The sequence below is a fragment of the Drosophila elegans genome, unplaced genomic scaffold (genome assembly GCF_018152505.1).
Source record: "Drosophila elegans isolate 14027-0461.03 unplaced genomic scaffold, ASM1815250v1 contig_814, whole genome shotgun sequence".
Taxonomy (NCBI): Eukaryota; Metazoa; Arthropoda; class Insecta; order Diptera; family Drosophilidae; genus Drosophila; species Drosophila elegans.
Window position 1 is genome coordinate 8397523 of NW_024546167.1, and position 13977 is coordinate 8411499.

At 38.6% G+C, this 13977-nt stretch overlaps 1 protein-coding gene across 1 annotated transcript; it reads left to right on the forward strand.

The window, feature by feature from the left end:
• Positions 1–12566: 12566 nt before the first annotated feature.
• Positions 12567–13307, forward strand: LOC108138095 (dynein light chain 1, axonemal). The gene has a single exon (XM_017260081.2). It carries the CDS (start codon positions 12648–12650, stop codon positions 13194–13196), a length of 549 nt encoding a protein of 182 aa, XP_017115570.1. The 5' UTR covers positions 12567–12647; the 3' UTR covers positions 13197–13307.
• Positions 13308–13977: the final 670 nt, after the last annotated feature.

The window sequence follows — 13977 nt, forward strand, 5'->3', positions numbered from 1 at the left end:
TGGAAAACAACGCTAATGACCAACTTTTGGCAAGCAGCAAACAAAAAATGCATGCCATGCATTGCAGTGCTGATCCTGCTACCCTCCTCGTCCTCGTTCTCGTCCTGTTTCTTCTCCTGGCCTTACCGATGTTCTTCTTGTTGCTATTGGCGTAGTTGTAGTAGTCGAAAACACTCAAAACCCATTAGGCAACACTTTATGCTTAGTTTGAAGTTTGAGGGCAGAAAATAAAAAAACAGGACACTTTTGGGCTCCTTTCGGCTTTAGTTTACCCCATAGTGACATTTTTTAATGAGCTATTACTTAAGATTTATTTAAAATAATTTACAACACAGTGTTAAAAAATGTATACTTTTTTAATAGATTAAATCAGTGTCCACTACGTTAAAAATTTTTGAAAATAGAATAGTAGTGATTTTATTGCTTGAAATTCTCTGGCCGAATTGCCAATTCGGATGTTGAATATTGCTTAAAAATAGGAAAAAGATAGTCGCACTTCTTGCTTATAACTTTTATATTAAATCCTTACAGAAGTTTATTTTTATACCCTTGCAGAGGGTATTATAATTTCAGTCAGAAGTTTGCAACGCAGTGAAGGAGACATCTCCGACCCTATAAAGTATATATATTCTTGATCAGCATCACTAGGCGAGTCGATCTAGCCATGTCCGTCTGTCCGTCCGTCTGTCCGTCTGTCCGTCTGTCCGTCCGTTTATATGCAAACTAGTCTCTCAGTTTTAAAGCTATCTGCATGAAACTTTCCCAAAAGCTGTCTTTCTATTGCAGTTAGTATATAAGTCGGAACGAGCCGGATCGGACGACTATAGCATATAGCTCCCATAGGAACAATCGGAAAAATAAATGAAAAAAAATTATAACTTTGCTGTTTTTTAATTTTTTGTTTAGTTCTTCGACATTTAGTAATGGTTAAATATTTCCGATTTACGGTTTAAATTTCATCAAAATCGGACGACTATAGCATATAGCTCCCATAGGAACAATCGGAAAAATAAATGAAAAAAAATTATAACTTTGCTGTTTTTTAATTTTTCGTTTAGTTCTTCGACATTTAGTAATGGTTAAATATTTCCGATTTACGTTTTAAATTTCATCAAAATCGGACGACTATAGCATATAGCTCCCATAGGAACAATCGGAAAAATAAATGAAAAAAAATTATTACTTTTCTGTTTTTTAATTTTTTGTTTAGTTCTTCGACATTTAGTAATGGTTAAATATTTTCGATTTACGGTTTAAATTTCATCAAAGTCGGACGACTATATCATATAGGTCCCATAGGAACAATCGGAGAAATAAATGAAAAAAAATTATAACTTTTCTGTTTTTTAATTTTTTGTTTAGTTCTTCGACATATGGCAATGTTTAATTATTTCAGAATTATGGTTTAAATTTTATCAAAATCGGACGTCTATATCATATAGCTCCCATAGAACTAATAAAAATATATAAAATAACTATCTAATAATTGAGCTGCAAATCATCATAGCTTCACTGTTTTTCAGTATATACTCAAGTAAATCATAATTTAAATGTTTTCAAAAGTATTTAATTCATGCAATAGCTGCAAGGGTATATGAACTTCGGCTTGCCGAAGTTTGCTTTCTTTCTTGTTATTAATGTGTTATATAAATTATTTTTATTTTGTGTTATACAAATTAAAAATGGAAAGAAAAGAAAATTAATAATTTTTTAGATTTTTTTTATATCTATATAGTCGTTATTCCCAGTTTTTACAATTAATGGGCACTACCACGCATACAAACACACCGAAATAAAAATAAAAAGTGGCAAAAAAGAATAGAAACAAAACGAAACGAGAAGAAAAGAAAAGAAAGAAACCCGAGGCGAGTGCGGGCCAAGTGAGTTTTGCATATTAGCAGAGCAGAGGAAAACATTGAGTGGGTCGGTTGGCAGCGGGTGGGGCACAAATATGTTTGCTGGCACTGTAAAAACGTTGCTCAGTTTTACAAGAACGACAACTGCGAGCGGAGCCTACTTACCAAACGGTGGAGGAAGGTTAAGGGGCGTGGCGGGATGCATTTAAAATGCAATTGCCATACGCGACGACGACGTCGTCCTTCGCCAGCCACTTCTACACACCACCCCCCACCACCCAGCATCACCCACACAATGCAAATGAAGGGGCCACGCCCTTAAGGCCTACGCCCAAACTAAAGTCTCCCACGCCCCTAAAACAACGCAACTTTCGGAAACGAGAAGCAGCTGCTGTAGGCGATGCGTTTACATTGAAAATTACCCCACTTACAGTGTTGACAAACGAGCTGAAGATGAGCGCACACGAGAACCAGATGAAGTGGAATAAACGCTGACTGGAGGACTGGGGATTATAACGAGCCTGTTAGAAGGATCGCCGAGTGTACCAAAGATGAAAATCCCAGTGAAGTCAACCCTTTTTCTACAAAAATGTGTCCAAAAACACAAAAGGCCTTCATAATAAGTTGGTAAAGTGTCTATGATTTATACCATACATACAAATATATGCAACTTTTTTACAAAAAATGTTATTTCCTATGTAAAATTGCTAATATTTTGAAAGGATTAGCAATAAATCAGTTGAAAAAGTATATTTTGCAGGCAGTGTTGTCTTATACCAAATATTTTACAAAATACTTTTTTTCAGAGCTCGTAAAATAACACACACTGTGTATATTTTTTTAATACCTGTTAAATCTATGTATATAAACAAGTCAATATTTTAACTGTTTTTAACACATACAAAATAAATTTGCACATAAAATGGTGATAGTCACTATCTCCCAGTTAGAAAAGTTATTCTCATCCTAAATACATACTTTTTTTCGGTATACATGCCGTATGAGTAATTTTTTTGTAAGTTTGGGCGAAATGTTCGATTTTTGGCTTTAAGACAGTTTTATTTAACCTTTTAAAATTTTTGTTTATATAAAATTATTATAAATGGGCACCCTCCAATTTAATCTCTCATTCGAGCCGGCTTTCGTGGGTTAAGTACTTTAACCACAACGCTTTAAGCCGGTCGACGCGCATTAACATAAATCGAATGTGCGGCGAAGGACTGCGCTCGACTCGCCCCGACTCCTTCACTCCTTTGACACTCGCAAATCACTCAACGCCATGATAGATGCTTCCTGCAAACACCACCTTTTCGTCCTTTCGTCCTTTCATCCCCGTTTATCCGCAACATCGTTTAACGCAATAGCGCCAACTATAAATTTTAAATTAATTTTGAAGTGCAGCCGGAGCAGCAGCATTTCAGAGTTGCAGAGATGATTCCGAAACCGTCGGCGCGCATTCGGCAAAGGGCAACGGCAACCCTTCAACGTGGCGCCCACTGACGGCCAGGGGAGAGGGCGTGGCAGGGTGACGACACACACATGACACGCATTTTATTGCGCGTCAGTCGCCGCAACTGACAGCGAATGGAAGCTTTGAGTTCGGAGTCCTTCGTTTCTGCGGATGAACTATTTTTCTACTGTGTAATCTTAATCAGGTTTATTATGAAAAAGATACCCATATCATCTTTTAAATATGTCTATTACCAACTTATGTATAATCTTAAAAAACCATTTTTTCGACCAACATTGTTCTTACAAACAAAAGCCTAATTTTTAAAATATCTTAGTTTGAACATATAAAAGTCATTTGTTTTGTAACTTTACTATTTATTATAGGTTTCAATTAAAACAAGAAGTACGATGTTAAATTAAAAAAATCCCCAACAAAATAAAAGTATTTATGGCTGCCGATAGATAGAAAAAAGTGTAAAAATTCTATAATTTAAAAATTCAATTTGATTAAAAAGTATTGAATTACAGATCTGCCATTAAAAAAGCAAGGTACTTTAAGTCTCGGTACGGTAAAAAAAGTTCTTATTTTCACGTTATTTTTTTGGGTCCTTCTCGGATGACGACTCTCGGCTTCTTGAACGCTTTGTTGTCAGTCATTACAAGTGCATAAATTATTGTAACCACATTTGGCGGCGACAGAGAAAAGCATTGGAGCGATTCGAGGAAGAAGTCTGCACGGTGGTGGTGTGGGGGCGGGTTTGGGAGTGGTGCTGTGGTACAACTGCTGATGGTGGTGGTAGTGGTGCTGGTGGCCATGGCCGTTGCAACAGTTGCCAGTTTTCAGTTGCTGATGCCGCTGATGACATGACAAAATATTTTCCCAACTGACTTTTGTTCAGTCCTCCCCATCCGCTCGGCAGCGAATGTAGCTTTTGACTTTGATGCCATTGCCACGCCAAATGTGTCACTATCCATCCAGCGAAACCACCCACTACCCACCCACCGCCCACCGCCCCCATGACCTTTGTGCAGTTGATGTCAGAAGGAGTTACGGATATATGCTGGTTGCGTGTGCATCCTCCTTCGGCTGCTCCTCTTAATGCCCGCCCCTTCTTTTTGTGCATTTCATCGTAGATTCTATCATTTTCTGCTCGCATGCCTCAGCAAATTTTGGAATTTTCAATTTGTTCAGAAATTTTTGTAACAACGCCCTTGCAGCCCCAATTCCGTATCCCAAAAACAACCAGAATTTATTGAGTTTGTTTCATGTAAGCAGGAAATGGATATACCACTAGTTTACGTGGCTCCATTGTATTGACCTCCGGGCACCAGAATGCTAATCAAAACAATCATACAAAAAATATTGTTTATAAAACTACATAATTAGTTGCAACTCTATTCTTTGTTTTACTAATGAAATAATTCTTAATATCCTAGAGAATTAACTGTCCAAACAAAAATATAAGACAGCAAGTTAATTGAAAATATTTCACAGACACAAAATCCAGATAAGTTGAATTACCATCGACCAAGTCAATTAGTTTGGTCTGACCCTTGACTTTGCCCTCCAACCAAATGGCTAAAGTAAAATCAAAATCAAAATCAAAACTCAATTTGCCAAACGCCATTCATTATTTAATACTTATGAACCCAAACTCACGCTAAACTCAACTCAAGTCCAAATTTATCGCTGACCAAGATGAGCATAAATATAAGTTATATATGTATTTATTTTAAGCGAAAACTTTAGCCTTTGCAGACGAGATATTTATATGTATATTGGCAAATGGCAGGCCAAGCACTGTCAATAATAAAACGCTTGATAAATGCTTAGAAAATGTGCGCCGAAATGTTTTACATGCGAATTAACGCAATAAATTTGATGCCCGACAAACAAAAGGGCCGCAAGAAGATTTGTTGGCCAGACATTTGTGTGGGTCCCGAAAAAGTTTGATTGGAAAAAACATTTGTGATTTATTTGCGCAAACATTTAATAAATTGCCATCGGAATATATTTATTTTATGCGACTTTGGCTGGACCGACGCCTTCGGTTCTCTCTGCCTGGTAAATCTCCGATTCTCCATCGCTGGGCAAATAACTTGATTAAAAAACCGCAGAAACCTATTTGAGGGCCGCCCCGGACGACCGCAGTTTCGTTCCTTCCCTTTTGGCCACAATGTTACGGCTGCCGCAATCCGATTCAATGTGTAATTTAACACGAAATGGAAAGCGATTGGCAGGAATGTCCGTGTGTGTGCGGCGTTCCTGCATTGGTTGACCAGGTCGGCACCTGTTCTGCCCACCTGAATTGCCCACCTGAACCGCACAGCAGGTTTTCCCGATGGCGCCGGGGTGTTCCGGTTGAGGTGCCCTGTGTGTCCATCAGTGGGCGTCTCGGGTTCCTCGAAATCTGTGGCCTGGCCAACAGATTCCAGCATTTCCGGGTCACTTTATTGCTGTTGCCAGAGTTTACGGGCCGAAATCACATAATCCCAGGGGATTTGTCTTAGCGAATGGCGCGCATAGAAGTTCGTTCGGTGATGCCGGAGGACTTACAAATTTTCTATGAGCGGAATCTATTTTCGAACCGAAACTTAATGCATATTTGGGCGGTAAAATATTTTTTTTCACGAGCATTAGGTAAATAATACTTCAAGAAGGCACAACATGTTTAATAAATCATGGCATTAAGCCAACCATTATATCGATTCCGTACTTTGATTTTAATATAAATAAATTTATGTTAAACAGGGAAATACTTAGTTTTGTAGAATTCTATACATGTTATCCTGTAATCTATAAGCGGATTCTTTTTTCGAACCGGAACTTTATTAATATGTGGACGCGCATGGAATTAAATTCCTGCTAGATTATCAAGTAGATATTTTTACATAACAAGGAAAGTTTCCTGAACTCAAGGAATTTAGATTTCTGAGTGTACCAGTAATATATACTTAATTTTTTTATATAAGTTTGTTAATAACCCTGATGCTAATCCAGTACTTATCAAATTGTAGTATAAAAATCATATTCCATACGCCTCGTCACTAGCCCTATAAATTATTTTGGTAATAATTTAATTTTATTTTTAATTAACAAATGCATTGTTTTACTGTCTGTTTTTTCGTCAACTAAAATCTCCATCTGGAACCTTGGAGTGGTGGCCACATTTTCTGCAGACATTTTCGATTAAAATGCGTTGCATACTTTTATGCGCATATTCGCACAATCACTCACTCACACAAACACGCACACACACACATACAGATCTCTATGAAGGACTTTAGAGGCACAAATAATTAAGTTTTTCTCTAACTTTTTTCGGTGTGCCCTGGTAGTTGGTTCTGGTTGTCTCTGTGATCCTGCTCCTCGACACGTAACTTTCAATGGGTAAAAACTTTTTGCATTTTATGTCCTGCACACACCCATGCACCCACACACTCATGCGCCCACACACCCACACAACCGTACACCAACACACCCACAGACACAGAACGGTGCATAAAATGTTTGTAAGTGACGTTGAAATTGAGACACTTGTCGCTTAATTGTTTTTCGAGTTTCCACACATAAAAAAGTGGTTGGAGAATGAAGCGGGGACATCGCCTGCCTCCCTTCTTTTGTCCTTTTTGTTGGCTGCTGAGACGTGCCGGGGAAATTGAAAAGGGATTTGCCTTTTGCCTTTTTTTAGGGGAATCATTTGCACTCCTTATTTCTGGGGACATCACCACCCCCCAGTTGTGTACTTCCCGAGTTCTGTTCTGTTTGCACGACTTCTTAGACCATCGTGTCTGTGTGGGCGTGTGGGCGAGTGGGCGTGGCCCAGGGCCGGATTGCATTTGCTTGTGGTTACTTGTCTGCAGATTATTTTAAGTAATTATCAAGCGATTTGCGTAAAGGTCTTAAGTGTTCTCAACTTCTGAAGAGGTCTCTGATGACGATGCCGATGCCAATGCGATGCGATGCGATGCGATGAGAGGAGCTGGGCGTGAATTAAACATGTAAATTTAAACAGCTAAGTGGAAGACAGTTGCATGTAATTGCGGTGGCACTATGCCACCAGGGAACAAGAGGAACAACTTTTATATTCTGCAGTCATGAAAAGACGCAATTAAATTGCAGTTAGAAAATATTAGTCTACCCATCTTGAGTGTCGAGCAAAGGTTCCCCGTGACCCATTATCTGGTGTCGATAGCTTATTAGTACTTAGCCTTGGTGTTTTATTAATGTGAATTTTTATAAACGAGGGACTTTAACTATGTTCTCAACGAAATTTGATCTTGGAGCGTTAACGGATCTTTAGAATATAAAAAGGTAGAATAAATATTAGCAGATTAATTAGTTTTAATTTAACTTTCACAAACTTAAAGCAAAAACGAAGAAACATTTGGGAGTTTTATTTCATTTATTTTTAGGTTATTTATTTCGTTGGGGAGGTGGAGAAAAATGTGAAACACATAGCCGTTATCCAACAATAGAAATGAAAAGAAGTTGCATATTTGTCTGTCACAATATTTTAACCATTTTGAAATTTAGATTTTTGTTGCATACATAAAAGAAAATTGGAAATTCAGGAGGCATTCCGGGAACATTTTAGTGCTTTGAAAATATAATTTCAAACGAGACACAAGAAATTAGTATTATTCAATTGATTTTTATGACTAGCTGTTTATGTTTTCGCATCGACTGATTTTTTGTAAAATATTTCCGGCAGATCCGGTATCCACGAAACCAAATTATTTATAAACCTGTCCATTTGTTAAGGACTCTAATGCGGAACTGGGACAAACTTTGAGGTGAGGACATTTCACAGTCATGAGTGCTGATGTATAAACGGTCTACGGTCCGTTAGCTTACCTAAACACAGAACATTTAATACGATTTATTGTAATGTGTGGAATCCATTTCATTTCGGGCAGGGGGACTGACTGACTGACTGACTGTCAAGCTGTGGCGTCTTCGGGCTGAGTGCCTACTGCCTGATGTTATATAACTTATTACGACCATAATTAACACTAAATTCCCCAAATGGCAACGGACAACTGTCAGCTGCAAAATCATTTGCGGTAAGGACTCGGAGCAAAGTTCGCATGCAGGCTGGCTGATGCGGCTGTCCTTGTTTTTGCTCCCTGTCATGTTGCAGGATTCGGCTAGTAAGTGTCCTCAACCCACTTCTGCTGACTTATGCGCTGCGTCGTGCTGCAGCAAATTATAAAATGTTTGCCCTGCCGCATTTTCCACACATCACACAAGTCATGTCCTGCAGGCCTCTCATTTTGCCATAAGACGATGGGTCCTGCTGCATTAATTTTCTGTTTCCTACTCGTAATCAAATTAGCAAAACCAAGATGAATTGGGGTCACATCATGAGGCTGCAATTGGCAGAGGATATAGCCAAATCATGTTCTAGAAGGAAATGATAAATGTTATTTGTAATTGTTCAAATTAAAATGTAAGTTATAATTAGTAGATAAATGGTGAATCCTTGAAAGTCTTTTGACCAGTAATATTTATAGGCATTATTTATATTACCACCTTAATAGTGTAGGCTTTTTAAAATGATGACGTCAGTGAAAAATATCTGCATAACATAAGCCTTCACAGTGAAATACTGGTACTAAATTTCTTTGCTGCATAGAGGTAAATTATGTATTATAAACAGGCAATCTATACCAACTAATCAACTAAGCCTTGTCGGATAATATTCAATTTTACAATGCAACTATTTTGATTATTAACATTAATCTCGGCTATAACAAGCGATTGTCTTGGTCTACACTCATCCTCAATATTGTTCGGACTACCCAAGATAATACCCAGGCTTTGATGGAGCATTTCGAACCGCAACAGCAAACAAACATACTAATTGAAGGGGGTAGACTGCAGGGCTGGGCTCTTACTTCAGTGGATTCGCTGCAGAACTCCACAAATTCCCCAATCGATACAAGCTTGCTAAGGGGGAGAAGCCGAAATTTCATATATCATCCGACAATTGAGCCACCCACTCCCACTCCCACACACTCATACTCATGCGCATGCAATCGAGTTTTGAGTTACACAACCGCAAATAGACAAGCAGTCCTTCCGGTTGAGTCATCAGGATTCCAGGGACGAGGGACTACCGTTTTGGCCAAGACAGTCGTCTGACGTTTATGATTGCAGCAAACAAAGGCTTCGATGACTGCACTTGAAATTGATAATTACGTTGGGCAATATTTGCCAATTGACGCTGCAGAGTCCTTTGAATGCGAATCGAACTGTTTTATCGATTACCCATTAAACTGTCGCCTACATTCGTAAGATTCATATCGAACTCAACTTTCAAAGGGTGTAAGCTTTCAATTTAAAATTATCTGTCACAAAACGGCAATGACGTTAATGAGGTTGCAACTCTACGCTTTGCAAAGTAGCATCCATTTGCAGTAATTATTCATTTAAGGCTTTCAAAATATGCTTAACAACGTATAGAACTTTACAAGACTGCTCGGCAAAACTGTAGCCTGCGAACAAAGGAAAACTCGACTACAACCTCTTTGTTATCAGACAATGTTCCACCATGTTGTTTGTCCAATGGGAAAGTTTTCAATATGCAAAAGCTTCTGTGCTACTCTGCAGTCTCTGTCCCCTTTTCCCGTCCAATATCGGCCTGAGTATAACCAGGTGTTTTATGCGGAAAAATATTTTCATACATAAAAGTTTTACGGCAAGAACAACACAAACTCGAGATACCGGCAAAAACTAGGTGTCCTTGGTTGAGTTTTGTCACTTATGGCATAGTTTCTTGGACTAAAACTTTATACGAGTTAAATGCGACAAGAAAGGGAAAAAAAGATTTGTGGATATAATTAAAAAATCGTTCTTTCAAAAGTGGATTTGATGGCCAATTTTAACATTTTTAATAAGGGGTTACATCATCATTTTTGGCAAAAACTCGATAAATTGAAAAATTTTTAGCTGTGAATGCCATTTGATTAAACATTTCACGACGAATTCAACGGTGTATGACATTCCATTTTGACAATTATATCCCTGGGTTTTGATACAAAAGCCGATTTTAAAATGTTTTTTTTTTTAATTTATTTGCAACAAAGTTGTCACAAAATCAAATCAATATTGTCCATATATTTTTAAAAAATTAGGAAAGTTCGTCAGTTTGTTGCAAAATCTTTTGTACAGAAATTTAAGGTTTGAAGGTTTTATCACATGCAAATCAGGAGCAGCAAGGAAAAGTAATTTCGCAAATGGTGGGCTTGGAAAAAATTAAATAAAATGTATGACAGTTGGTTAGCCATTTGGCTAGTTCTACGCACTACTCCCCCTCGCAACAACCATCCTGCCTTGTTAACTGAAACTAAACAGACTGTCAACAACTGCAACATTTACCGCATGTCCACGTCCAGCTCGGCGCTGGGTGACAGGACATGTTGTGGCTCCTGGCGCCACCGCACTGCCCTCACTATCACCCTCAAAGCACTATATGCGAATGTCCCTATGTTCAGATGGGGGTCCAGCCTGCTTTAGCCACTTTTTGCACGGGAAGAGGACACTGCTTAATTGGTCAAATGCATTTTAGAAATGCTTCGTTTAAATTTGGCTACAGGGTGCTGTCAAAATCTACGTAAGGTTTTACTGCATCAGTCTGAAAAATAAACAAATACGTTTTGGCCACAGATTGGCTAGGAACTTGAAATGACTTCAATAAAAAAAGAACGTCATTTTTATAGGAATAAATTTAAGGGACTTTTAAACCTTAATTATTTTGTTACGAACTTTTCGATACCATATTAGGTAATATGAAGGATATAGGGTTTTCAGTGGCACCTCTTATTATTGCGTTCACATATATTACAAATTTATGTTGTGTTTAACTTTTCCTGCTCTTAAGAACTTAGTATAAGTCATAATATTTTTATTTTTCCCAGGATCAAAGCAGTCACGATCTAAAAAACATTGAGAGTGACAGCTTGGCACATTTGTAAGACACGGAGAACACTTAGTTCTCGTTTTTCGGCAATTTTATCGCAAATACTTGCATGAAAATAGCCGCCTCGTTGGCCAATTTTTCTGGCCATTTTTTTGGCTTTCGTCTGACAGCTGGCCACGCCCTCGCCACTGACATGTTCCACTTGCCAGCCATAGATACCTACTCATCCGAGCACCTCTCATCGCTGGTGTGCCTTGGGCCAATTCATAAATTAGACTTTGCATGCAATTTCGACTGATTTCCCATCTACCCCCGGCTCCCCCCAGCCGTCTATATATTTTTTCGGCGGTGTCCGTTCTGCCGCATTGAACACGCAATTTATGAGAGCACAAATTTCATTTGAATTACAAAAAATAAAACCGAAAATAGCGGAAAGAAATCAAATATGTTTTTACCAATTTCTGGACGATTATCAAGAAAAATAGCATAAAAACGCTTGGCCCAATTTAAACATTTTCTCTTTTCCGTTATTCGGACAAATAAATTCAATAATTTATTGCCAAAAAATAGCTTGCTACCCTCCCGATAACAGCTGCAGCAAATATTTAATCAAAACGCTGTGTACAATTTAAAGTGGACCAGAAAGGTTTCGAGTAAAAGAAGCAAAAAAAGGCAGCCCCTTGGGGCGAAATGTGAACTGTATTATCACCTCAAATGTGTGTAATAAAGTGCCGTGAAGGCCTCTGACACAAAGCAGCTCGTTTCCCCCCACAATTGCCAGTGAACATGACGCAGAGGCAGCAAAATAAGCGAAGGGTAGCATATGACAATAGGGAGCAGCTCGAACCCGAACTCGAGCCCAGTCTCCAATCCCGCCCAGAACAAAGGCCCGGGCCAATGAAGTTATCATTGTGCGCCAGACAGGCGAACAGACAGCGACTGGGGAGCGGCGGGCACATGCGCAAATAAATAAATTACCCCTGGGCTGGGAAGTCAGCTACTTGGTTCTCACAGGTGGATCAAGTTGCTATGATGTTAAATAAAATCCAATAATTTAAAAAAACTTTAAGGCTTTGAAGACAGCGAGTAAATAAGAGTCACTTTACATAAAGAAGTTTCCCTTCTTATTTGATTCACCCAACATTGTCAAAATTGTAAATAAATAATACAACCATTTAATAATTTATCTCATAATCGTTAATTACAATTTGTAATTTGATTGAAAAAAGAATTAACAAGATTAAGAATTTATAAGTAGATTTCGTCATTATTTCACTGGACTTCATAAAAAAACTTACAATTGAGAAGGAGAAGAAGGCCCTGAAAAACTATTGTACTTTGAATTTTATTTCCTAACTATTAAATTTTCTGACTCAACAATAAAAGAGAATAGAAAGAAAATCCGATACTAGTCATGTCGAAGCCCACAAGCGTGAAGGATGCCCTGGCCAAGTGGGAGGATCGCAATAAACAGTCGGCCAGCACCGCCACAGATATTGGACTGCAGTTCCAGTACCCACCGATCGAGAAAATGGATCCGATTCTGAACAGTCTGACCGAGTGCCAAAAGCTCAGTTTGTCGTCAAACATGATTGAGAAAATTAGCGGAATTTCAGGAATGAAGAATCTGCGGGTCCTCAGCCTGGCCCGCAACAACCTAAAGGCTCTCAATGGCATCGAACCGTTGGCTGAAACTCTGGAGGAGCTGTGGGTCAGCTACAACAACATCGAGAAGATCAAACCCATCGAATCGATGAAGGCCCTGCGAGTCTTGTATATATCCAATAACGTGATCAAGGACTGGGTGGAGTTTATGCGCATGGCCATTCCACCGAACCTCATCGAAATCACGTTCACTGGCAATATCCTGAGCGAAAATATGGAACCGGCTGCTTTTACCGCCGAGGCAGTGCGTCGTCTACCAAACCTGAAGAAACTCGACGGGGAGCCTGTCATTCGTTAAATGGAAAACACTACACACTGCAATGTTGTTATGTTCAAAATAAAGGGTAGGCAAAAGTCGAGCAGAACCTTTGACCTTAGTGTTCGACTAAATCACTGCCAACAATACAAAGCTAAAATCAAGGATTACTTCGACGTCTGTTCGTATGTGATAGGCTAGGCGTTTGAGCAGAAAACATTTTTCCATTGAATTTCTTATTTTTCGCTTTGGCACGGCTTGTGAAGGCATTTTCCAATTTTCAATGCGTTTCTGTTCCTGCTGATGAGCTCCATTGTTTTGCTATCTCTTGTTGCCCCAGACTGCTAACCTTACCCCATTGCAAAATATTTTTGCTTCATGAAATGTGGATACTCTAACCGCAGTCTAAGTATTTATCCGAATTTTTTACAAATTACAAAGTAAATCAAACTATTTAGTTTTATGGTTTCGAATCAGGATTTCCAATCATCGCTGGAAGTTAATTTTGATCATAATAATGAAGCACAATTTTTCTTGAATATACTAGAAGAGTATCGCCAACCCTATTACCTTTAAATCTTTATCCATTATTGTGTATTTTGTTTTCTAAGTTGAACAAGTTTGAGCTCCAGTTTTTCGTGTACCGCATTGTTTGCGTATTCTCGAGTTGTTAAGTAATGAGCTTCACCTTTGCAACTTGGGGGCGTGTTTTCCCCAAAAATGTAGTTAGTTCTGAGATTAAAGTAAAAGACTAAACAAGCTTGTTGAATATTTTGTAACAAACCCCGTTGTTACTTGCTGACTAAGTAAATAAGAACACAGG

Excerpts from the sequence above, each read along its gene's own strand:
- LOC108138095 (XM_017260081.2), top strand. The coding sequence starts at position 12,648 with ATGTCGAAGCCCACAAGCGTGAAGGATGCCCTGGCCAAGTGGGAGGAT.